Genomic DNA, 25,051 nt, shown 5'->3' with positions numbered 1-25,051 from the left:
ATTAAACAAAGACTGTGAATGGCTAGTACAAAGCAGTTTCTCCTCTCTTGGTGGTCACACCTCCACATCAGCTGCTAGAGGTGGCCCTCACCTTCCTTGGCTGAATCAACCTCGTTATCTCCAGCCTCATTTTGGCCTGCATATTTATACCTGCCTCTGGAAATTTCCACTACATCCATCTGATGAAGTGGGTCTTTGCCCATGAAAGCTTATGCTCCAATACATCTGTTAGTCTATAAGGGTATGTCTACACTCCCCTGCTAGTTCGAACTAGCGGGGGTAATGTAGTCATCCGCGGTTGCAAATGAAGCCCGGGATTTGAATTTCCCGGGCTTCATTTGCATGAAGCCGGCCGGCGCCATTTTTAAATGTCGGCTAGTTTGAACCCCATGCCGCACGGCAACACGCAACACGGAATAACTAGTTCGGATTAGGCTTCCTAATCCGAACTAGCTGTACTCCTCGTTCCACGGGGTTCGAACTAGCCGGCATTTAAAAATGGCGCCGGCCGGCTTCATGCAAATGAAGCCCGGGAAATTCAAATCCCGGGCTTCATTTGCAACTGCGGATGACTACATTACCCCCGCTAGTTCGAACTAGCAGGGTAGTGTAGACATACCCAAAGGTGCTACAGGACTCCTTGTCGCTTTTGCAGATCTAGACTAACATGGCTACCCCTCTGATACTTCACACTCCTATTGTTACTGCAGTAGTGTTACCCAGGTGTGTAGTTGCACCAAATGAGTCAAGGGTCTCAGAAATGACAGGACACCCCGGACATGGCTTTGTTAATTATAAAAAATAAAGCCCAAGATCATCCCTAAACAGAGCTTACAAATGCTTGAAAGTAGGAATAAGAGATCCTCCGGAAAAGGCTTTATTTTCTGGAGAATCACGTCTAGACTGGCGCTTTTCTCCGGCTTATCTCCAAGCCGGAAAAAAGCGACAGCCATGATAATGCAAATTTGCCATGATAATGCATATTTAAATCCCCCGCGGATTTGCCTATTCCAAAGTCTACATTAGCATCCCTTTTCCGGAAGGATGCCAGTGTAGACACAGCCGAGGTGACTGAGGAGCTCTGACAGAGGTGACTAAGGGTGCTCTGGTGTGTGTGGGAGTCCAAATCTGAAATATTAGGGGCTGTGGTTGAGCACAGAGAGAGCCCACGAGAGCTGTGTGCATGATGGGACCCTGCATTATGTAGGAGGAACTTTCAAGTCAGAGTTGTGATTTATCCACAAAACTTCCTGGAGGAGTCCAGACTTGTCCAAATCCTGTGATTCACTACATGCTAGAGTCACGTTCCGTAGTTAAGGACGATACTGAAACCTGAGCTGCAAACTCTGCCGTGTTTGTGTCCTGAGAATGGGGGGATAATAATGACAGTAACTGAAGTTCATATAGCACATGTGCTGATTTTCCCATCACATTGCCGTGCAAAAGGTGAGACTGAGGGTATGTCTAGACTACATGCCTCTGTCGCCAGAGGCATGTAGATTAGGCTACCAGACATAGGAAAATGAAGCGGCGATTTAAATAACCGCCGCTTCATTTAAATTTACATAGCTGCCGCGCTGAGCCGACAAACAGCTGATCAGCTGTTTGTCGGCTCAGCGCGATAGTCTGGACGTGCGGGTGTCGACATGAAAGGTATTTGTCGACCACCCAGGTATGCCTCCTGGGATGAGGTTTACCTGGGTGGTCAACAAATACCTTTGATGTCGACACCCACGCGTCCAGACTATCACGCTGAGCCGACAAACAGCTAATCAGCTGTTTGTCGGTTCAGCGCAGCAGCCATGTAAATTTAAATGAAGCGGCGATTATTTAAATCACCGCTTCATTTTCCTTTGCCTGGTAGCCTAATCTACATGCCTCTGGTGACAGAGGCATGTAGTCTAGACGTTCCCTCAGGGATTATCCCAGTCCCTGATTATAAGAAGAAATGGTTACTCACCCAGTGCAGTAACTGTGGTCCTTCGAGATGTGTCCCTATGGGTGCTCCACTATTCACCCTCTGTGCCTTCTGGTTTGGAGTTCTCTGCAAAGGTGTTTTATGGCACAGAAGGGACTGAGGGTGGTTTGCCCATGCAGTGCTATATAACTGGCAGGAGACATGCGCTGACTAGCACACATGCATGAGCTCCAAAGAAACTGCTCTGAGAAATATCCAGTCAAAGGTGCAGAGGTTGCTAGTGCACCTTGAATGGAGCACCCGCAGGGACACTAACCGAAGAACCAACCCTTCTGAGGCACTGAAAAGGAAAAGACAAAAGGGTTAGTCAGAGCAGCCCAGTGTAATGTTTTGTGCCTCAGAACGACACCCCACAGCCACACTCCCAGCCCCAGTGCAGAAAACAGCAGCTATGATAGGAGCTGAGCTGGTGGTTATTGAAATACACTAAAATTCAGGAGCCCTGACATTTGCAAAATATTTAACCTTGAAGGAAAACATGGCTCGTGTTCCTGATACAGCTCTAAGGGAACTTCTGTCTAAGAGGAATTCCTTGTCTATGTTACTAATAGTCCTTTGGACCATCAAAGCTACACAATCAGGATATACCTAGGGAAAGGTCATGCTGATTACTGGGGCTCACATTTGGGATCTGACCTTCTTATCAAATTATGGAAACGTGAGTCATACTCTGGGAAATAGCCCAGCAGAGCCTACACTCCAGCCATTATCTGTAGAAAGTAACTGGTCCAGTTCTGTTCAACCAGGCACTGGCTTGTCAAATGCCAGGTGATACCTCTCTATCTATTCAGACATGAGCACACGAAACCCTGTGTCTGCTGCAGGGAGCTCACAGTACTGCCGTGAGCCTGGGGTAAAAAATATGACTCTACTTTTGGCTCAAACTGCTCCCTCAGCCTTGTCCCGTTGGTGCTTCTAGAACTGCTCAGCACCTTGTGTGGCTAAGAGCCTCTGCCCAGGGGCTCTAATAGAGAGGTGGATAAACTTACCAGTCTTCTGTCGCAGCTCCTGGCACTCTGGGGAGAGGAGAAAAGAAGGTCATCATTGGTTCAGTGTGGCTATATCTACACTACCTGTCGCGTCCAGGGAACATGTCCATTTTTTCAGAACAGTTTCCAAAAAAGCAGGTGCATTCTTTTGGAAGCCCTGTATTCCTCATCTTATGAGCTATAAGGGATCTTCCAAGAGAGGAGGTTTTTCCCACATTTGGCACCATGTAGACAGTCCAAGTGTTGGAAAAACCTCTTCTGGAAAAAAAATGGAAAAAGAACCTAGTGTAGACATAGCCTGTGGTTCATTCTGAGGACAGTGACTGGGCTTATTCACACTTTGAATACATCAACAGTTCAGCTGGAAAGGCACTTCCAGTTTTGACAGGCAGATGAGTGGTAAATTAGTTCAAGCAAGTATGCTAAAGGGAGGAAGGTAAAAGGAAGTTGGAGGAGTGAGGGGGCAGCACCCCCAGCTCAGCAGGGAATGGGAGGGAAGGAGTGTCACACCAGAATATGCAGGCTCACCAGGCCTCAGACCTCCTAGTTCTAGGCATGGTGCTGATTTGAACAAGTGTGTAGCTGCAGGGTTGGCAGGATGTTAGTTGGGGAAGGGCTCCATGGTGCTGTGTGGCATGGGATTTACTGTCCACCCCTAAAAATGTGGTGTGAGGTTCTGTCTTGGCTTTCAGTGGAAATATGTGGGTGGTGGGCCCATCAGAGTGAAGCTCACATAGAGGGAAATGGGCTTTGGAGACACCATTAGTTTGAGGCCCAGGCTTAGACTAAGAGGTGTGGGGAGGGGCAGGAACAGGAAAGTACTGAGAAGCTGAGACAAAAGGAAATTACTCACCCTGTGCAGTAACAAGGGTTCTTTGAGGTGTGTGTCCCAGTGTATGCTCCATTGTTGGTGACAGGTCATCTCGGAGCCACAGATCAGAGTTTTTTTTGAGCAGTTGTCAGCAGGTCACACAAGCATGGAAAGCACCTCACACTGCTCTCACTTTGCCACCTTGTGCACAAGGCCTGACCCTCCCCTTCAGTTCCTCATCTATGCCTGAGTAACTAAGACTCCCAGGAGAAGGGCGAAAGGGAGAATCGTAGAGCATCCACGGGGACACACACCTTGAAGAACAGTCATTACTGCACAGGGTGAGTAACTTCCTTTTCTTCTTTGGATCATGTTCCCATGGTGCTCCACTTTTGGTGACTACAAAACAATACTCAGTGTGGAATCAGAGTCACTGCTTGGTGGCTGAAGATAGGTCCGCTGTAGCCACCACCATATCCTTTGCCAGTTTAGGTACTATGGCATGGTGCCTAGCATAGATGTGGTTCAACAACCAAGTGGCTGCTCACTAAATATCCTTATGGGCCACATTGCTTAGGAAAGCCATGAAGGTTGCAGTAGCATGAGTGGAATGTGCCCTTGGGATGGTCAATAGTTTGTTATGAAGGGAATGGCATCACAGTATACATGATGATATCTATTTGGAGAGCTGTTGGATGGAAATTGGGTTGCCCTTTGAATGTGCTGTGATGGATTTCAAGAGGTGTGGGGACTTCTGGTATGATTGTGTCCTAGCTACATAAAAAGCCAGAGCTCTGTGAATGTCCAGGGTCTGGAGCATAGCATCCCTGGATAACACGCATGGGAACCACACCCAGAGGTGCTTTCTTCCATATTTCACTGCTGTGAATATCCATCAGTAGATCTCTTTGCAGTCCCCAACAATGCCAAGTGCCCACATTTCTGCTCCTGGGCAGGACTGGGCAAAGGATCCCTTGGCAATGTATGCCTAACCCATTGGAAAGAGCTGCTACACTATACCTTTCCACCCATCCTGCTCATTCCCAGAGTCCTATGCAAGATCCAGACTGACGGAGTTTAAGTCACTTGATGTTCATTGCACCATCTTTTCCTCTTCCATCCCATCATGTCATTTTCTTCCAGGATGGGAGTGAACTCCTTCACACCCAACCCCACACTCTACCTGCATGTGTGTCTCCTATCTGGTTCCACAGGTCAGATTCCCTATGCTCAGAACGATGAGATCCATTCTTCTATACATCAGAAGGGCATCCACCAGAGCCACTTACCTGCAGAAATGAAAGTGGTTGTCCTCTTGGTGTTAGCAGGCTGAAATTGATCCTCATAACAGATCACTCAATTGTGTCCTTGAGCAGAAGTGCGGACACTTCGAATTGTTGGGGGCTGCAAAGAGATCTATTGATGGATATCCCTGGCAGTGAAAGATGTAAGCAAGCACCGCTGGGTGTGGTTCTCATTCATGGTCCATGGAATGACTGTGGTTCAGGGCATCCGCCCTGTTGTTGTGTGGTAAACATCAGCCCTGAATAGCATGGTGGGCTCCTGCCCAGGAAAAAGGCATCCAAAGTGATCTGTACCAATGGTTCCTCATTGCAGGAGGAATAACAGGTAGTTAGAAATAGGGCTTTATTTTGAACACCCATTTCACTGCCACGAGTAGATGCGGGCAGTTATTCCAGATTTGTAAATTTCAAAAAATGGCGCCTGGCCGGGAAGATGCAAATCAAGCTCGGGATATTTAAATCCCAGGCTTGATTTGCAATTCCGAATGCCTAAATTTGCAGCCCTATTCCGAAATAGGCTGCAAGTGTAGACATACCCAGAGTTGTCAAAGTATGGAAAAATCACTTCTCTTTGCTGGCAGAGGTAGTCAGTGACTGCAGCAAGGAGCTTTGAGAAGTCCTGGTGTGGAGCAGTCCAAAAGGTAGTACTCTGTACTGGAAGTAGTTGTCACCTCACTTGAATGGAAGGTACCATCTGTGTGACAGATGTATGGTGATGTAAAAGTATGTGTCCTGTAGGTCGAGGGCTGAGAGCCAGTCCCCTTCATCTAGTGTCGGCATAATGAAAGCCAATGTTGCCATCTTGAATTTTTGCTTCTGCAGCAAAATGCAGGACAATGTAGCACTTTAAAGACTAACAAGGTGGTTTATTAGATGATGAGCTTTCGTGGGCCAGACCCACTTCCTCGTATGGTTGATGGATTTCCATTCCAAACGGCTAAATGTAGTGCCTTGCATGTAGAATAGTGATAGAAATGTAGCTATTTGTTTAGCTTACAGAGATCTGGTATGGGTCTCCAGCCCCCTGTGTACGTCTGATTCAGGAAGTATCATAGAATCATAGAACTGGAAGAGACCTCAGAAGGTCATGAAGTCCAGCTCCCTGCTCTAGGCAGGACCAATTCCAACTAAATCAACCCAGCCAGGGCTTTGTCAAGCCGAGACTTAAACACCTCTAGGGATGGAGACTGCACTACTTCCCTAGGTAACCCATTCCAGTGCTTCACCACCCTCCTAGTGAAATAGTTTTTCCTAATATCCAACCTGGACCTCTCCCACCACAACTTGAGACCATTGCTCCTTGTTCTGCAATCTGTCACTACTGAAAACAGCCTTTCTCCATCCTCTTTGGAACCTCCCTTCAGGAAGTTGAAGGCTGCTATCAAATCCCCCCTCACTCTTCGCTTCTGCAGACTAAACAGACCCAAGTCCCTCAGCCTCTCCTCATAAGTCATATGCTCCAACCCCCTAATCATTTTGGGTCCGCTGGACCCTCTCCAATGTGTCCACATCCTTTTTGTAGTGGGGGTCCAGAACTGGACACAATACTCCAGATGTGGCCTCACCAAAGCCGAATAAAGGGGAATAATGACATCTCTGGATCTGCTGGCAATGCTCCTCTTAATGCAACCTAATATGCCATTAGCCTTCTTGGCTAAAAGGGCACACTGTTGACTCATATCCAGCTTCTCATCCACTGTAACCCCCAGGTCCCTTTCTGCAGAACTATTACTTAACTGGTTGGTCCTCAGCTTGTAACTATGCTTGGGATTCTTCTGTCCCAAGAGCAGAACTCTGCACTTGTCCTTGTTGAACCTCATCAGATTTCTTGTTGCCCAATCCTCCAATTTGTCTAAGTCATTCTGGACCCTATCTCTGCCCTTAAGCGATCTACCCTCCACCCAGCTTAGTGTCATCCAAAAACTTGCTGAGGGTGCAATCCATCACCTCGTCCAGGTAATTAATAAAGATATTGAACAAAACTGGTCCTAGAACCGAACCTTGAGGAACTCCGCTAGAAACTGACCGCCATCCTGACATCGAGCCATTGATCACTACCCGCTGGGCCCGGCTTTCTAGCCATCTTTCTATCCATCTTACCATCCATTTATCCAATCCACATTCCCTTAACTTGCTGGCAAGAATATTGTGGGAGACCGTATCAAAAGCCTTGCTAAAGTCAAGGTATATAACATCCACTGACTTCCCCATGTCCACCGAGCCAGTTACCTCATCATAGTAGCTAATCAGATTGGTCAGGCACGACTTGCCCTTTGTGAATCCATGCTGACTATTCCTAATTGCTTTCCTCTCTTCCAAGTGCCTCAATATGGATTTTTTAAGGATCCCTTCCATGATTTTTCCAGGGACCGAGGTAAGACTGACCGGCCTATAGTTCCCTGGATTGTCCTTCTTCCCTTTTTTGAAGATGGGCACTACATTTGCCTTTTTCCAATTATCCAGGATTTCTCCCGATCTCCACGACTTTTCAAATATAATAGCCAAAGGCTCCTCAATGACATTTGTCAACTCCCTCAGTACCCTCGGATGCACTAAGTCTGGACTGTCGAAGCAAAAACACGCTCCTCTCTGTTTAGGTGGCTGCTTCTACAGGACCCATGGATTTATGTATATTTAGCTTTTCTAAATAGTTCCTAACCTGTTCTTTACCCACCAAGGGCTGTCCATCTTCATCCCATCTTGTGTCACTTAGCGCAGAAGTCCAGGAGCCGACCTTGTCCGTGAATACAGAGGCAAAGAAAGCATTGAGTACTTCAGCTTTCCCCACATCATCTGTCACTGGGTTACCTCCTTCATCCATTAGGGGCCGCACACCCTCTCTGATCACCTTCTTCTTAACATGCCTATAGAAACCTTTCTTGTTATCCTTCACATCCTTAGCCAGTCACAGTTCAATTTGCACTATCGCCTTCCTGATAACCCCCCGGCATTCTAGAGCTATATCTTTAAACTCCTCCCTGGTCATTTGTCCAAGTTTCCACTTTTTGTAAGCTTTCTTTTTGTGCTTAAGTTCACCAAGGATTTCCCCTGTAAGCCAATCCGGTCTCCTACCATGTTTGCCTCTCTTGTTATGCGTAGGGATGGTTTCTTTCTGTGCCTTCAATAAGGCTTCTTTAAAATACTGCCAGCTGTCCTGGACTCCTTTCCCCTTCATGTTAGTATCCCAGGGGATTCTGCCCATCAGATCTCTGAGGGAGTCAAAATCTGCTTTTTTGAAGTCCAAAGTGTGTATTTTATTACTCTCTTTTCTTCCTTTGGTCAGGATCCTGAAATCTACCATCTCATGATCACTGCTTCCCAGGTTGTCACCCACCTCCACTTCCCCTATTAGTTCCTCCCTGTTTGTAAGCAGAAGGTCAAGCTGCGCACGGCCCCTGGTCGGATCCTTCAGCACTTGTGTCAAGAAGTTATTTCCAACATTCTCCAAAAACTTCCTGGATTGCCTGTGTACTGCCGTATTGGTTTCCTAACAGATGTCAGGGTGATTAAAGTCCCCCACGAAAACCAGGGCCTGCGATCTGGAAGCTTTGCTCAGTTGTCCGAAGAAAGCCTCATCTACCTCATCCACCTGATTCGGTGGCTTGTAGCAAACACCAAACACACAACATCACTGCTGTTGTTTGCTCCTTTAAACCTAACCCACAGACTTTCAACAGGTTTTTCTCCCTCTTTATACTGGAGTTCAGAGCAATCGTAGTGCTCTCTTACATATAGTGCAACTCCTCCTCCTTTTCTCCCCTGCCTGTTCTTCCTGAACAGTCTATACCCTTCCATGACAGCGCTCCAGTCATGCGAGTCATCCCACCAAGTCTCCGTTATCCCAATTAAATCATATTTCTTGAACTGGGCCAGGGCCTCCAGTTCTTCCTGTTTGTTGCCCAGGCTTCTCGCTTTAGTGTACAAACACTTCAGGTAACCAGTTGATTGCTCTATCTTCTCCATTTGAAACAGAGGTCCTCCTTTCTTGCTTCTTCCTCTCTGCATTTCTTCCCGGTATCCGACTTTCCCACTCCCCTCAGGGTTTTGGTCACCGTTCCCCGACGAACCTAGTTTAAAGCCCTCCTCACTAGGTTTGCAAGCCTGCCCGCAAAGATGCTCCTTCCTCTCTTCGTTAGGTGGATCCCATCTCTTCCTAACAATCCTTGTGCCCAGAACAGAGTCCCATGGTCGAAGGAACCAAAGCCTTCTCTGCGACACCACCTGCGCAACTTCGCATTTACATCCTCAATTCGACGATCCCTGCCCAGTCCTTTCCCTTCAACAGGAAGGATGGAGGAGAATACCACTTGCGCTCCGAATTCTTGGATCCTTCTTCCTAGCGCTACATAATCTACAGTAACCCGCTCAAGGTCATTCTTGGCCGTATCATTAGTTCCCACGTGGAGAAGCAGGAAGGGGTAGCGATCTGAAGGTTTGATCATCTTGGTAAGCCTCTCAGTGACATCCTGAATGCGAGCTCCCAGTAAGCAGCACACCTCTCGAGATTCCAGGTCTGGACGGCAGAGGGATGGCTCAGTGCCTCTTAGGGGGGAGTCCCCAACCACCACCACCCGTTGTTTTCTTTTGGGTGTGGTGGCCATAGAACCCCCATCCCTAGGACTATGCATCCCATGCCTTTCAGTAGATGGTGTTCCCTTCTGGTTATTTGGAGTAAAAACCTGAAATGCATCTGACACCCTTTCTATTGCTCCTAGATGCAGGAGGTGATTGATTTCTTGTCTCAAAAGAGATCTCATGGGAGGTGTCCCTGAAGAGGAAGGGGGAAGGGAAGGGAAGGGGAAGCAATGTAAAGGGGATGACATAGCCTATATGGATGATTTCTAGCACTCACTGAACCAATGTTATGTAATCCTATTTTTGACAGTATGGAGGGATGTATATGCCCAGTGTCCAAAGTGTAATCCAAGAGTTCTTGCTGCTGTGAAGGACCTTGTCTGTATTGGCTACAAAGAGTTTGTGCTTCTCAAAGGGGAGGTCCTCAAGCCTTCTACTGGAGCTCCTTAGGCATTCCTGTTGATAGGAGCCATGAGGCTGTTCTCATTACCACTGCTGTGGCAGTTGCTGTAGCTGCTATATCAGCTATGTCTATTGAGGACAGCAGGATTGTACGGGCAATGGTATGCCCTTCATGAATAATCAATTTGAGTATGGGTCCTTTAAAGTTTGGGAGGTGCTTCATGAGCTCGACAAATTTAGAGGAGTTATTAAAGTAATGTTTCACTAAATAGTTTGGAATTGTTAGCAATTCTCAGCTGTAGTGTGGCCAAAGAGTATACATTTCTTCTGAATAAGTCTAACTTTTTATGCTCCTTGTCATTAGACACTGGTATCCATAACCATGGAATTTGGTTGGTTGTGGATGTGAGAAAAGAAAATCTAAGTCCTTCAAAGGAATAAAGGATTTCCTGTCAGCCTTCTTGCATGTTGGTTGCATAGAGGCAGGGGTTTGACAAATTTCATCTAAAACTTCTAGAATGGCTTCATTGATGGATGTGATCCTTCCCTGAGAAGGGTGGATGTCCTTGAGGAGGCGGTGTTGCTTTTCCTTGACCTCCTGAACATCTTGACTTTCGGCCATGCACTTCAAAAGCTCTTGGAATTGCTTCAAAACATCTTTAGGGTGGGTATGGGAAGGTTACTCACCTCATGCAGTAACTGGAGTTCTTCAGATGTATCCCCATAGGTGCTCCACTTAGATGTGTCAGTGCGGCTGTGCACATGGCCTGGAGATCTTTGGTAACAGTCTCCTAGATGCTGGTGTGTGCTGTGCTATTGCACAATTGCTCAGACTGACAGTTTAGCACACACTGGCTGCCATTCCTTCTGTTCCTTCTCCATAATGGACTTTCTTTGCCCAGAACAGAGGGTAGGACGGTGGGTGTGGAGTACCCACAAGGACACACCTCAAAGAACTCCAGTTACTGCACAAGGTGTGTAACCTTCCCTTCTTCTTTGAGGGTCCCCGGGGGTGCTCCACTTAGATGACCACGCATGAGTATTCCTGCTTGGTGGTGGGTGTTCCATGTTGCAGAGCTAGATGTGGGATTGTATGGTGCCCCTGCATGTTTGCATCAGCCATCTTAGCTCTTGATACCTGAAGGGTTGGTTGTAGTTGCGATTGTTGAATTGTATAGGGTTCCCACGGGTCCCAGTAGGGCCACAGTAGGAGCAGTGGGAGTACCCACTGTGCCATCTGCCAATTTTGGGCTTCCTGCTGCTGTGTAATAGTGTATTGGTGAAATCTGCACTGGCCCCTTATTTCCTCGTTGTCATCATCGCTAAATCTCACTGATATTAGTGATGCTGGTGAGGACGATAGTACGGAACCTCTAGATCATGGTGTGACATCGGTACTGTACCAAATTATGGTGAGCATGGTACTAATGGTACTGCAATGTCCGGCTCTGTCATGTATCTTGGGACCGGGGGCAGCGACAGCATTACTGTTCAGCCTGCCACTGCCTTTTATCTGCTGCTGGTACTGGCTTCTCCTGTGGTACCATGTGCCTGTTCTGAGGAGAACGCAAAGCCTGGACAGCAGCTCTGTGCTTCACTTTGGGATCACCGTCTCTTCTTAACCCACTTTATGCACCCTGTTCAGGGCAAGCACTGTCTGCCTCATTGCCTAGAAGGCTTTTATTGCTCGGTTACAGACATTTAGTAGCGGACCGGGAGCATTTTCTGCTGCATTCCTTGTCTGGCTTTGTAGCACGTCCCTCCGAGGGAGTATTCCTTTTTCTGTCCATCCCTGGTGTAGTCTCTTTGGGGGTGGGGTAAGTGTGAGTCAGGCTGCAGTTCAGCCACAACCTTTTCCATAAAAGCCAAGTTTTTTGACAGTGAGAGCAGTGACTCTTTGAGTGGTCCTGCCCTAGGCAGCACAGACCCTGTTCCTGCCCATTTGCCGATGAGATAAATATGCTGCACCCTGTACACCTTTTGAAACCAGAAGGTTGTGGCATAACAGGGTTTTCTGCTTGAGGTGCTCCAGGTGAGCAGGACACAGCAGTGGCACCAGTGCCCCACTCTGCTTGTTCTTTATGTTCTGTGGCTTTTTTTATGTTAATCAGCTCAAGCTGCTACACTCTTTCTTTCTTTCTTTCTTTCTTTCTTTCTTTCTTTCTTTCTTTCTTTCTTTCTTTCTTTCTTTCTTTCTTTCTTAAAAAAGGCTTTTAGGGAGACAGTGCTACTCATGATTCATGCTGGTGGCGGTTCAGAAGGAACTGAGGGAATGGCTGCTGGCATGTGCTAAACTGTCAGTCTGAGCAATTGTGCAATAGTGCAGCATGCACGGCCATCTGGAGACTGCTACTAAAGATCTCTGGGCTTCACGGACAGTGGTGCTGTTACACCTAAGTGGAGCACCCACAGGGACCCTCGAAGAAGAACTGGAGGGGGTCTCACCGGCAAAAGCCTACGCCGGTGCCAGCGATATTTAATAATGAGGCACTGAAAAAAGCAGCATCACCACTCAAGATTCTGATCTATGCTCTGCGGTCCTGGAAGTGCCTGGTGTGTCCCCATTGCTCACCCTAGGAGATGGGGTGGGGGCAACAATATCACTGGACAGGGTCTCTTTTTTGAATGCTTGTGAGGTGATGGAGAGGCAGCCCTTTTCCTAGGAGCCTGTCCCAGCAGCAGAGAGGATTGGGACTCCTCAGTAGGCTGAATAGCCTTCTTGAAAAAAATCACAGAGACAAAGCTCCCTCTCTTTTCTGTCTCTGGCCGTGAGGCTGTGGCAATGATAACACTTTTAGGGTACATGATCTTCTCCTAACAACATATGCATATTGAATGTTTGTCCAATGCAAGCACTGGCTCATGAAACATCTCACATTTCTTTAAGTTTGGCAAGCTCGTAATGACAGAGTCTGCGTGAGGTTAAACTCTCAATTGCTGAGATGGTCAATCTCCACTTCCTTTATCTTCTTTGCCCTTCTCTTTCTTAAAAAAATAAAAAAAACACCCAATGGGAAGGAGGGGAGGGTAAAAGTGTTATGCGGCTGCTTGGACAAGCCAGTGCAGGCAACTGCATTTGGAGCTGACAGATTTTTTTTTTACAGGAACTGAAAGATGAATGGTTAACAAGAAAAAACCTAAGGAAAAGGTATAACTTGAACTATCTCCATGAGGAAATGAAATTCTGAGGAGAAAGAAGAGCTCCGTCTGTGACTGAAGGCAGAAAGTGAGGATGTCAGGATACATGCATGAGGCGCTGAAGCAAGAGCCATGCAAAGTGTTCTCTGCACGTGTGTGGCCTACTGACAACTGCTGAAAAAAAGCTCCATGCTGCGGCTCTGGGACAACCCATCAACACTAGAGCACCCACAGTCACATCACCAAAGAAGAACAGAGAAGCTAGAGTGAGGACTGAGGGATACCAGCAGCTGGGGCTGGCGGAAATCAAAGATGGGATACAGAGGGGCTGCAGGCAGTGGTGATATTTGTCCTTTGTAAACCCCAGTGCACAGCTCAGTTCCTCCTACCAGTTACCTGACATTTATGGTATTTGCAAGGTCACGTTGCTTTAGAGGACTCATTCAGAACCTGGGCTGCACTGACCTGGATGGAACATCTGACACCTCACTGGCCAGTTCCCACATTCAGGGGACCTCTCACAGCCTCAGGGTTCCCTGCAATTGTACGACTTGCTGGTGCCTAATGCTACCTGCAGGCCAGGACTCAGGAACACTGGCAGAGCGGTGGGACTGCAGAGTCCAGGGGGGCAGATATAGCAGGAGTGACAGATTGGAAGTGAGTGGCTTTGGCAAAGTGGTATGGTACAGCATGGATTTTGCAGGTCAGAATTAAGATATATCCACAGAATTGCATAAAGAAAATTTGCTAAGACCCTGATTAAATAACCCTAATCTGAAATGTCAGCTACAAACACTGCAGTATGTATTCCCAAGGAAAAAGAAAACCATCAGGAACAAAATCAGCATATTCTGTGTGATGATTTCCCTATCTTGTTCTAGTGTGAAAGCACAGGCACACATTTAATGGGGATTATCCAAGTACCTGACTCCAGCCGCTTGATCTTCTTCTCCTGATTTTCTGAAATGGGAAAGAGAAAAGAGTTAGATACAGAGAAGTGTTGTTTGATACTGTGGCCTGAGAATGACAGACACCCTACAGCCATACTTGTTGTTTCAGTTCTGGAGCCAGCAACTTTGATGGGAGTAGGGCTGGCACACACTTCCAGCATGTGGAAGACCTAGGATTTGCAAGCATCCAACCTTGATGGAAAATGTAGATCTGGATCCTGATACAGCTCTGATATTGTCAACCCTCCCCATGGGATATCCTCTCCTGTAACTACGAATATTTATTTAGCATCTGCATAGTCTAGGCAGGCAATGGCATTTTCAATGGCATGATGCAATTCTTCTAGATCACCACTGATCCCAGTCAGCAACGGGTATTAATTGACAATGTGAGTCATCATCTGTGTTGCGCTGCAGCTGATGATACTACCAGTGCTATGGAGCATGAAAGCTACACACACTAGGCATAATTAGGGGATGGGCATGCCAGTGATAGGAGCTCAGATCTAGCATTTGGCCTAAGCAACAGAGAATGTGAACGTGAGCCACATTCTGGGAAGTGACCCAGCAGAACCTGCACTGCTGCAATCATCTCTAGAAAGTGGTTGTCCCCCTTCTTCTGCATCAGAACAATGTGATTGGTGCTCTATTGTCAAAGTCACAGTGACACCTGTCTGTCTGCCAGAAATGTGCACAAGTAACCCTGTGTCTGCCCCACAGAGCTCATGGTGCAGTGCTGAGACCAGATCACTCTAATGTGACAGTTTTTGGCCTAAACTGTTCACTCAGCCCTTTCCTGTGGTGCTGATGCTTCTGGGTCTGCTCAGTTCCCTGTATGGCTGGGAGCCTTTGCCCAAGGGCTCTAATAGGAATGTGGATTAACATACCCAGTTTTTCTCGCAGGTCCTGACACGCTGGGGAGAGAAGAAAAGGAGGTCAGCAGGGTTTTTGCATGGGTCATTCAGAGGATGATGTGGGGCTGTTCCAGTTTTTGGATACACCTACACTACCGCTGCCTAGGCACTTCCTGGTTTGGGCAGGCAGACACAGGCCAATTCTGCTCTAAGGAGTATGATAAAAGTAGCACAGTGGCATATGCAGTAACTTGGACTAGCCACTGCATTACAAAGCTGTTTAGATCTCATGGGCACATTGTTTAAGTAGATGCTGAGTTGCTGCCCAAGCTACTCCCAAGTACACTGCTATATGTGGCATTTTAAGTGATCAGAAGGGCCCTTAAGTAGCAAATACTCATCTACAGGACTCATAGGAGACAGTATTTTCCAATTATGCACTCAGGGTATGTCTAGACTACATGGCTCCATCGATGGAGCCACGTAGATGAGTTTAGTAGACATAGCAAAATGAAGTGGCAATTTAAATAATTGCTGCTTCATTTACATCAAAATGGCTGCCATGCTGTGCTGAACAGCTACAGTCTACATGGGGATCAGCCGACCCCAGAGCCATTTGTCGTCAGATCCTTTATACCTCATTAAAGGATCTGACGACAAAGGGTTCTGGGGTAGGCTGATCCCAATCTAGACTACCATGCTGTGCTGACAATCAGCTGATCAGCACAGCGCGGTGGCAATTTTTATGTAAATGAAGCGGCGATTATTTAAATCGCCGCTTCATTTTGCTATGTCTAGTAAACTAATCTACATGGCTCCGTTGTTGGAGCCATGAAGTCTAGACATACCCTCAGTGACCTGTGGATAGTTCCCATAATGTGAAGTTCTGCTCTGACAGAGGATTCCAGTCCTGAGATCTGATTGGTGGAGTACCTGGCATCCTTATTGGTTTCCTGATTCTATTTAAACTGATCACAGAATAAGAAGTCACCTGCACAACTGGGTTTCCCCTGCTTAGTGCAGGTTCCCCTATGCTACCTTCTGCTCACAGACTCTTATCTCCTGGTCATATGATCTGTTGCTTCTTGACACCTGAATCTTCATTTGCCCTTTGGCACCGTCACTCTGATCTCTAGATAGCCTGACCTGCACTTCATCCTGGCTTCTGACCCCTCTTCTGAACACTAAGCCTGACAACTCATGTCCCAGTTCTGACAGTCTGCATGGACAGCGTTGGTCACAGATGTGGGCCTGGTACTGGGTGAATGGATCCAGGTACTCTACTCCCTCTGCAGCACCAGGTATGCTTGAGCAGGCCATCCACCTTCAGGTAGACTACCAAGCCTCTCAGGCCTGGGTTACACAGCTGATATCAGAAAGCCAGGTATTTCAAGAGCTAGTAAGGAAGCTGCGTATCGAAAATGTTTGTGCTCCAAACACAGCCTACAAACGTCAGTTTTCTGTTACCTCTGCCTGAATGATTTGACCCTAACTGCCAACAATTCTGGAGGTGTATAACCAATGTCACCTTCATCAGCATGTCCTCAGACCTTGACTGACTGTGAAAAGGTGGCTTTGGTTATAGCCTGCTGCAGGGAGAGGTCTGAAATTAAGGGTACGTCTAGACTACATGCCTCTGTTGCTAGAGGCATGTAGATTAGGCTACCAGGCATAGGAAAATGAAGCGGCGATTTAAATAATGGCCGCTTCATTTAAATTTACATGGCTGCCACGCTGAGCTGATCGGCTGTTTGTCGGCTCAGCGCGGTAGTCTGGACGCGCGGGTGTCAACATTAAAGGCATTTGTCGACCACCCAAGTATGCCTCCTGGGATGATATTTTGAAATAGCAGTAGTGTGGATGCTCCATTGCTGCTATTTTGAAATAACTACTCCCCAGAGTAATTCAAACTAATTACTTCCTGGTGCTTGCTGAAGCTCTATGTTGAGGAACCACATCTACATTATGGCTACATCTATTCAATGGAGCTATTTCAGGATACCAGAAATATCCTGAAGAAGCTATCCTGTGCCTTTTGAACACACTCACTATTTTGAGATAGGTTTCGAAATAGTGGACACGCTATTTTGGCATCCCTTCAACCCTCATTCCACAAAGGTTAAAGGATGGCTCAAATTAGCATATTATTTCAAAATTTGGTGCTGTGTAGATGCACTAAATTTCAAAATATACTATTTTGAAATCCATTCGAAATAAGATACACAATTTGCAGAGTGCAAATTGCATACCTTTAAGTTAAGGGTGCTGTGTATGTGTGACCCAGACGTACACTGCCTCTGAAATTCTCTGATCAATGCTGCAAAGATGTGCCAACAGCTAAAGCGGAGTTCCCAGAAACACAATGTCTGGCTCTGTCATGTATCTTGGGATCAGGGGCAGCGACAGCATCGCTGTACAGCCTGTCACTGCTGGATGCATCTTTGCATTCAGTGTTATGGGGTACACCAGTATGAACGGTACTGTGAGTCTGTCTGAATGCATCATTCGGCTGCTTTGCACCCTGTCTGCTTTTTTATCTGCTGCTGGTATTGGCTTTTCCTGCAGTAACGTGTGCCATTTCTGAGGAGAGCTCGAAGCTTGGACAGCAGCTTTGTGCTTCACTTTTCTGAGCAGAATCCCTTAACCTGCTTTATGCTGCCCTGTTCAGGGCAAGCACTGTCTGCCTCCTTGCCTAGAGGTCTTTTATTGCTCGGTTACAGAGCGTTAGTAGTGGACCTGAAGCATTTTGTGCTGCATTCCTTGTCTGGCTTTCTAGCATGTTCCTCCAAGGGAGTGTTCCTTTTGCCCTCCATCCCAAGTGTAGTCTCTCTTGAGGCAAAGGGGTGAGTCAGGCTGCGGTTCAGCCACATCCTTTCCCATAAAAAGCGAGTTTTTGACAGTAGGGCAGTGACTTATTGAGTGGTCCTGCCCTAGGCATCAGAGACACTTTCATGCCCATCTGCTGCCGAGATAAATATGCTGCACCCTGTGCACCTTTTGAAACCAGAAGGTGCTAGCATGACAGGGTTTTTCCATTTGAGATGCGTCGGGTGAGCAGGACACAGCAGTGGCACCAGTGTCCCGCTCCGCTTGTTCTTTATGTTCTGTGGCTTTTTCTATGTTAATCAGCTCAAGCTGCTACACTCTCCTTCCTTCCTTCCTTCCTTCCTTCCTTCCTTCCTTCCTTCCTTCCTTCCTTCCTTCCTTCCTTCCTTCCTTCCTTCCATTCATCCATCCATCCATCCATCTATCCATCCAAAAACGGGCTTTTACGGAAACAGTACTACTTGCAACTGATGCTGGTGGCGGTTGAGAAGGAACTGGGGGAATGGCTGATGGCATGAGCTAAACTGTCAGTCTGAGCGACTGTGCAATAGTGCAGCATGCACAGGCATCTGGGGACTGCTACTAAAGATCTCCGGGCTGTGCTGACACACCTAATTGGAGCACCCACAGGGACCCTCGAAGAAGAACTGGAGGGGTCTCACTGGCAAATGCCTATGCCAGTGCCAGCAATATTTAATGATGTGGCACTGAAAAGAGCAGCATCACCACTCAAGATTCTGATCTATGCTCCATGGTCCTGGAAGTGCCTGGTGTGTCCCCATTGCTCACCCTAGGAGATGGGGTGGGGGCAGCAATTTCATTGGAGACGGTCTTTATTGAATGCTTGTGAGGTGATGGAAAGGCAGACCTTTTCCTAGGAGCCTGTCCCAGCAGCAGAGAGGATTGAGACTCCTTAGTAGGCTGAATAGCCTTCTCAAATAAAATCATACCGAGCCAAAGCTCCCTCTCTTTTCTGTCTCTGGCTATGAGGCTGCAGCAATGATAACATTTGTGGGGTACATGATCTTCCCCAAGCAGCGTATGCATGCTGAATGTTAGTCCGATACAGGCACTGGCTCATGAAACATTTCACATTTCTTAAAGCTTGGCAAGCCTTTAATGACAGAGTATTTGTGAGGTTAAAATCTCAATTGCTGAGGGTGTGTCTAGACTACACCTCTCTGTTGACAGAGAGATGTAGATTAGGCACATCGAAATTGCTAATGAAGCTGGGTTTTAAATATCCCACGCTTCATTAGCATAAACATAGCTGCCGCATTTTTTCGAAATGGAGTTTTTTTGAAAAAAAAATCTGGTAATCTAGACACAGATCTGTTGAAAATAAACCCTTTTTTAACAGATCCTGTAAACCTTATTTTTTGAGGAATACAGGCTCTGTTGAAAAAGGGTTTATTTTCAACAGATCCGTGTTTAGACTGCCAGGTATTTTTTTTGAAAAAACTCCATAAAAAAAAAGGCGGCCATGTTTATGTTAATGAAGTGTGGGATATTTAAATCCCGGCTTCATTAGCAGTTTCGATGTGCTTGATTTACATCCGTCTGTAGACAGAAGAATGCAGTCAGAACTGAGATATAGCCAAAGAATTGCATGGAGGAAATTTGCCCAGACCTCTGATTAAATACCCCTAATCCATACGTGATAATTTCTGTCATTAAGAACAATACTGTAGCTATAAACAGTTCAGGGTGTATTTCCAGGGAAAGGGAAGACCATCAGGAACAAAATTCGCATATTGCATATGATGATTTCCCTATCTTACTCTAGTGTGAAAGCACAGACACACATTTAATGGGGATTTTCCTAGTACCTTTTTCTAGCCACTTGTTCTTATTCTCCTGATTCTCTGAAAAGAGAAAGAGAAAAGGGTTATATACAGAGATGAATTGTTTGATGCGGTGGCCCCAGAATGCCTGGCATTAGTTACAGACACCCCAAAGTCATACTTCTTGTCCCAGTTCTGAAGCCAGAAGATTTGATGGGAGTAGAGTTGGCAATTAGTGATACACACCAACATGTGGAAGACCTAGAATTTGCAAGCATTTAAGCTAGTTGGAAAAGGTAGGTCTGGATCCTGATACACCTCTGATAATTTCAACCCTCCCAAGGAGATTTCCTTTCCTGTTACTAGCAGTATTTATTTAGTATCTGCATGGTCTAGGCAAGCAATGGCATTTTCAATGGCATGATGCAGCTCTTCTAGATCACCATTGAACCTAGTCAGTGACAGGCATTCATTCACAATGTGTATCATCATCTGTGTTGTGCTGCAGCTGCTCAAAGCATTGTCACAGAGAAACCGATGTTGCTACCAGTGCTTTGGAGCATCAGAGCTACACACACTAGGCATAACTAGGGGATGGGGCTCAATTCTAGGATTTGGCTTGAGCAACAGAGAATGGGAATGTGAGCCACATTCCGGGAAGTGACCCAAAAGAGTGTGCATTGCAGCAATCGGCTCTAGCAAGTGGCTGATCCCTTTCTTCTGCAGCAGAACAATGTTATTGGTGCTGGATTGCCAAAGTTACAGTGACACTGTCTGTCTGCCAGACGTGAGCACAGGTAACATACCCAGTTTCTTACGCAGGTCCAGACACTCTGGGGAGAGAAGAAAGAAGGTCAGCAGGGTTTCTGCATGGGTTATTCAGAGGACAATGTGGGGCTGTTCCAGTGTTCGGATACACCAACACTAACACTGTCTAGGCACTTCCTGGTTTGAGCAGGCAGACACAGGCCGGTTCTGCTCTAAGGAGTGTGGTAAAAGTAGCACAGTGGCATATGCAGTAACTTGGACTAGCCACTGCATTACAAAGTTGTTTAGATCTCATGGGTATATTGTTTAAGTAGGTGCTGAGCTGCTGCCCAGGCTACTCCCAAATACACTGTTATATGTGGCATTTTAAGTGATCAGAAGGGTTACCTTAAGTAGCAAATAGTCATCTACAGAACTCATAGGAGACAGTATTTTCCAATTATCCACTCAGTTCCCATAATGTGAAGCTCTGCCCTGACAGAGAAGTCCAGTCCTGAGATCTGATTGGTGGAGCACTTGGAGTCCTTATTGGTTCCCTGATTCTATTTAAACTCATCACAGAATAAGAAGTCATCTTCACCATTTGTTTTCCCCTGCTTAGCTCAGGGTCCCCTATGCTATCTTCTGCTTGCAGACTCTTATCTCCTGGTCATAGAATCTGTTGCTTCTTGACACCTGAATCTTCATTTGCCCTTTGGCACTGTCACTCTGATCTCCAGATAGCCTGACCTGCACTTCATCCTGGCTTCTGACCCCTCTTCTGAACACTAAGCCTGACCACTCATGTCCCAGTTCTGACAGTCTGCATGGACTGCGTTGGTCACAGATGTGGGCCTGGTACTGGGTGAATGGATCCAGGTACTCTACTCCCTCTGCAGCACCAGGTATGCTTGAGCAGGCCATCCACCTTCAAGAAGACTACCAATCCTTTCAGGCCTGGGTTACACAGCTGACTTCAGAAAGCCAGGTATTTCAAGAGCTAGTAAGGAAGCTGCATATCGAAAATGCTTTTGCTCCAAACACAGCCTACAAACGTCAGTTTTCTGTTACCTCTGCCTGAATGATTTGACCCTAACTGCCAACAATTCTGGAGGTGTATAACCAATAACTTCATCAGCATGTCCTCAGACCTTGACTGACTGTGAAAAGGTGGCTTTGGTTATAGCCTGCTGCAGGGAGAGGTCTGAAATTAAGTCTCCCTTTCCTGTACAGCCCCAGTAACAGCCCAGTGCTTTCAAACTGGGATATCTTCCTGCAAGCCATGTCACTTCTGTTGGATGATCAGCACTGAGGCTGAGTGGAGGAGGCTGTCCTAGGAAAGATCTCGAAGTAGCAAGGAACCACACCCTTCATTGCAGTTTATTTCCACTGACTTCCTGTTGATGCAGATTGAATGAGGTATTCGCTGGTCTTAAAACCTGGGGTCCCAATGCAGGACTATATTACAGTAGGGCATTATTTTGAAGTAACTCCCCCTCAGGTCAAATTTGTAAGCAGAGAGTTCACACTACCAAGTCTCTTATTTTGAAATAACTGTCTATTTGTTTCAAAATCTCTACTCCTGCTTTTCTTGGGGAGTAATGCTAATTTCAAAATAGCTATTTTGAAATAGCAGTAGTGTGGATGCGCCATTGCCACTATTTTGAAATAACTACTCCCCAGAGTAATTCAAACTAATTACTTCCTGGTGATTGCTGAAGCTCTAAGTTGAGGAACCACATCTACATTAAGGGTACATCTATACAGCAGGGCTATTTCAGGATACCAGAAATATCCTGAAGTAGCTATCCTGTGCCTTTTGAACACACTCACTATTTTGAGATAGGTCTCAAAATATTGGGCACACTATTATGTCATCCCTCATTCCACAAGGGTTAAGGGATGGCTCAAATTAGCATATTATTTCAAAATTTGGTGCTGCATAGATGCACTAAATTTCAAAATATGCTATTTTGAAATCCAATCGAAATAAGATACACAATTTGCATAGCGCAAATTACATACCTTAATTTAATTTAGGGGTGCTGTGTAGATACAGCCGAATGAACAATCAGACTAAATTTGTGGCTTCCCCATTGTGTGGATGTGCTATTTTCATTTTGTTAAATCAGGAGTTATTAAGTTGATATTAGTAATTTTGAAATAATTTCTTAGTGTAGACATAGAAGAGCAACTAATAGAGCTACAAGGCAACTGCTGTGCATGTGTGACCCAGACATACACTGCCTCTGAAATTCTCTGATCAATGCTGCAAAGATGTGCCAACAGCTAAAGTGGAGTTCCCAGAAACACATCACTCAAAGAACTGCTGTTAATGAACAACAGACAAGGACCTAGATCAGTCCTGAAATGGAGCTCACAAAGCATCTCATGGGGCAACACTTTGAGCTGATGGTAGGGCCAGGAATGAGGGGAGGGAGCATCACTTCAGAACATGTATCACCTTATACTGCTGTAGCTTGTCACCTGGTTTCAGAGAACGTATTTCTGTACCATACAATCCCTTTCAGATCTAGAGTCAGCTGTTGTAAATTTTGCTGGGAATGGCTCCACAGAGCTGTGATTCCTGTTCACCTCTAGAACCATGGAGTCTGGTACTGTATAGGTTCTTCGTGAGACAATGTGTGTGAAGAGGCCATCATTATACAATTCTATGCAGAGCATAAAGAGACCATACACCCAGTGTTTCCTGGACATGACTTCTTATTTGGTCCTCTGAACTCTTTCTCGGTGGATTTTGAAATATGAAAAAAATTTCCATAATTTTGAACAGTGCAGTTAGAGTGGGGTCTGCTGGCTGAGCCCAGGTCTGAAGACAAGTGCCATTGCCAGCAGTAGTGAAAAAATAAAAGTTGCAACCAATTATTATGTCACTGACACGTGTGCTTTGTTGATTGTGGTGGCACTGCCATCAGAACTGGGTGGTCAGAAAGCTGTATCTCCCGTCCTTCTTCTCGTCCTCATTCCCCTGCAATGTTCTGTGCTTGGGAACATGAAACATAGGAACCCTAGTTTGATGGCTCAGTTGATTTGAGACCCAGACCTAGAGTTGATTTGAGATCCAGGCCTAGAACGGGAAACAGACCGGACTGAGAATCTAAGGGCCGAGATAGCAGGGAACCTGAGGGTGGGTGCTGAGGCATGACTCCAGAGCTGTGGCTGGGGGAGAAAGGCAAGGCTGCGATAGATGGAGGCTGCAGGTAGTGGCAGTTTTTATGTCACGGAGATATTGCACCTCTGAGTTTTGGAGCCTCTCTCAGTGACCTGGCATGTATGGTGTGTAAGGTCACACTGTGCAGAAGACACCATTCATAGCTCTGGGCAGCACTAAGGAAGAAAGATGAGCTAACCCTTGGTGGGACTGATCTGGCTTTCAGGGTATGTCTACACTACCCTCCTAGTTCGAACTAGGAGGGTAATGTATGCATACCGCACTTGCTAATGAAGCCCGGGATTTGAATTTCCCGGGCTTCATTAGCATAAGCGGGGAGCCGCCATTTTTAAATCCCCGCTGCTTCGAACCCCGTGTAGCGCGGCTACACGGGGCTCGAACTAGGTAGTTCGGACTAGGGTGCCTATTCCGAACTACCGGTACACCTCGTTTCACGAGGAGTAACGGTAGTTCGGAATAGGACCCTAGTCCGAACTACCTAGTTCGAGCCCCGTGTAGCCGCGCTACACGGGGTTCGAAGCAGCGGGGATTTAAAAATGGCGGCTCCCCGCTTATGCTAATGAAGCCCGGGAAATTCAAATCCCGGGCTTCATTAGCAAGTGCGGTATGCATACATTACCCCGCTAGTTCGAACTAGCGGGGTAGTGTAGACATACCCTCAGGGAGTAACTCGCTGTCTTGAGATTCTCATCAGTTGCACTGCTTGCAGGTGGCTAATTCCATCAATAACTGTAGTTCAGCAGTGAGAGGCACTGGCAGAGTTGTGGTGCTTCAGAGACCAGGGCCAGATAACAGTAGGCTGTTTGTGGGTGGGTAGAGATTGAGGGGTACCAGCAGAGCTGTATGTATGGGAGCCCAGGATAAGGTAGCAGAGATTCTGCAATTCAGAAATGAGATGTATTCACAGAAGTGCATGGAGGAAGTTCACCTGCCACTTTATGTCCCTCTATACTTACTGCAAACTCTGTAGTGTTTTTTCCATTTGAGTGGGAGATGAACATATAGGTGACAAGATTATACAGTGTGTGCTGTGATTTTTCTATCTCATAATGTGAAAGTTCAGAGCCTTCTTTCCTAGGGATTATCCAAATACCTGATTTCAGAGTCTCCTTCTCCTTCTTCTCAGTCTCTGAAATGGGGAAAAGAAAAGAGTTAGACAGAGACACACTATGTGATGCTGTATGATGCATAACGACTGGAGTTGGTTATAGATACCCAAAGTCACACTCCAAGCCCCAGTACAAGATCTAACAGCTTGAATAAGAGTTGGGTTGGCAGTTAATGTGTCACACCAAAACACTGGATTTGCAAAGCATCTAACTTTAATGAAAGATATGGGTCTGGATTTTGATACAACTCTGACATTCTTAACTCCCCATCTAAAGGGAATTCCTTTTCTGAGTTACTAACAGCCCTTTGGAGTATTAAACCTATGCACTCAAGGTATGACTAAAGGATGGACATTCTGACAATTAGAGCTCACAAACATCTGGGAAATTA

General features: G+C 46.4%; 1 protein-coding gene across 1 annotated transcript in view; it reads right to left on the bottom strand.

Moving 5' to 3' along the window:
* Positions 1-25,051, bottom strand: part of LOC102452313 (butyrophilin subfamily 3 member A2) — a 52,205-nt gene that overhangs the window by 6,636 nt on the left and 20,518 nt on the right. The window contains exons 9-15 of the mRNA XM_075914295.2: positions 24,645-24,680; positions 20,418-20,444; positions 19,657-19,692; positions 15,035-15,061; positions 14,122-14,157; positions 2,968-2,994; positions 1,961-2,258 (exon numbers count right to left, since the gene is read on the bottom strand). Coding sequence (XP_075770410.2) covers positions 2,230-2,258; positions 2,968-2,994; positions 14,122-14,157; positions 15,035-15,061; positions 19,657-19,692; positions 20,418-20,444; positions 24,645-24,680 — 218 coding nt within the window. The 3' untranslated portion in view covers positions 1,961-2,229. The remainder of the gene's footprint in view (positions 1-1,960; positions 2,259-2,967; positions 2,995-14,121; positions 14,158-15,034; positions 15,062-19,656; positions 19,693-20,417; positions 20,445-24,644; positions 24,681-25,051) is intronic.

The sequence above is a fragment of the Pelodiscus sinensis genome, chromosome 18, assembly GCF_052426305.1.
Source record: "Pelodiscus sinensis isolate ZL-2025 chromosome 18, ASM5242630v1, whole genome shotgun sequence".
NCBI classification, from domain to species: Eukaryota; Metazoa; Chordata; order Testudines; family Trionychidae; genus Pelodiscus; species Pelodiscus sinensis.
Note: the sequence above shows the minus strand (reverse complement) of the source record. Positions and strands in the feature narration are given on the sequence as shown.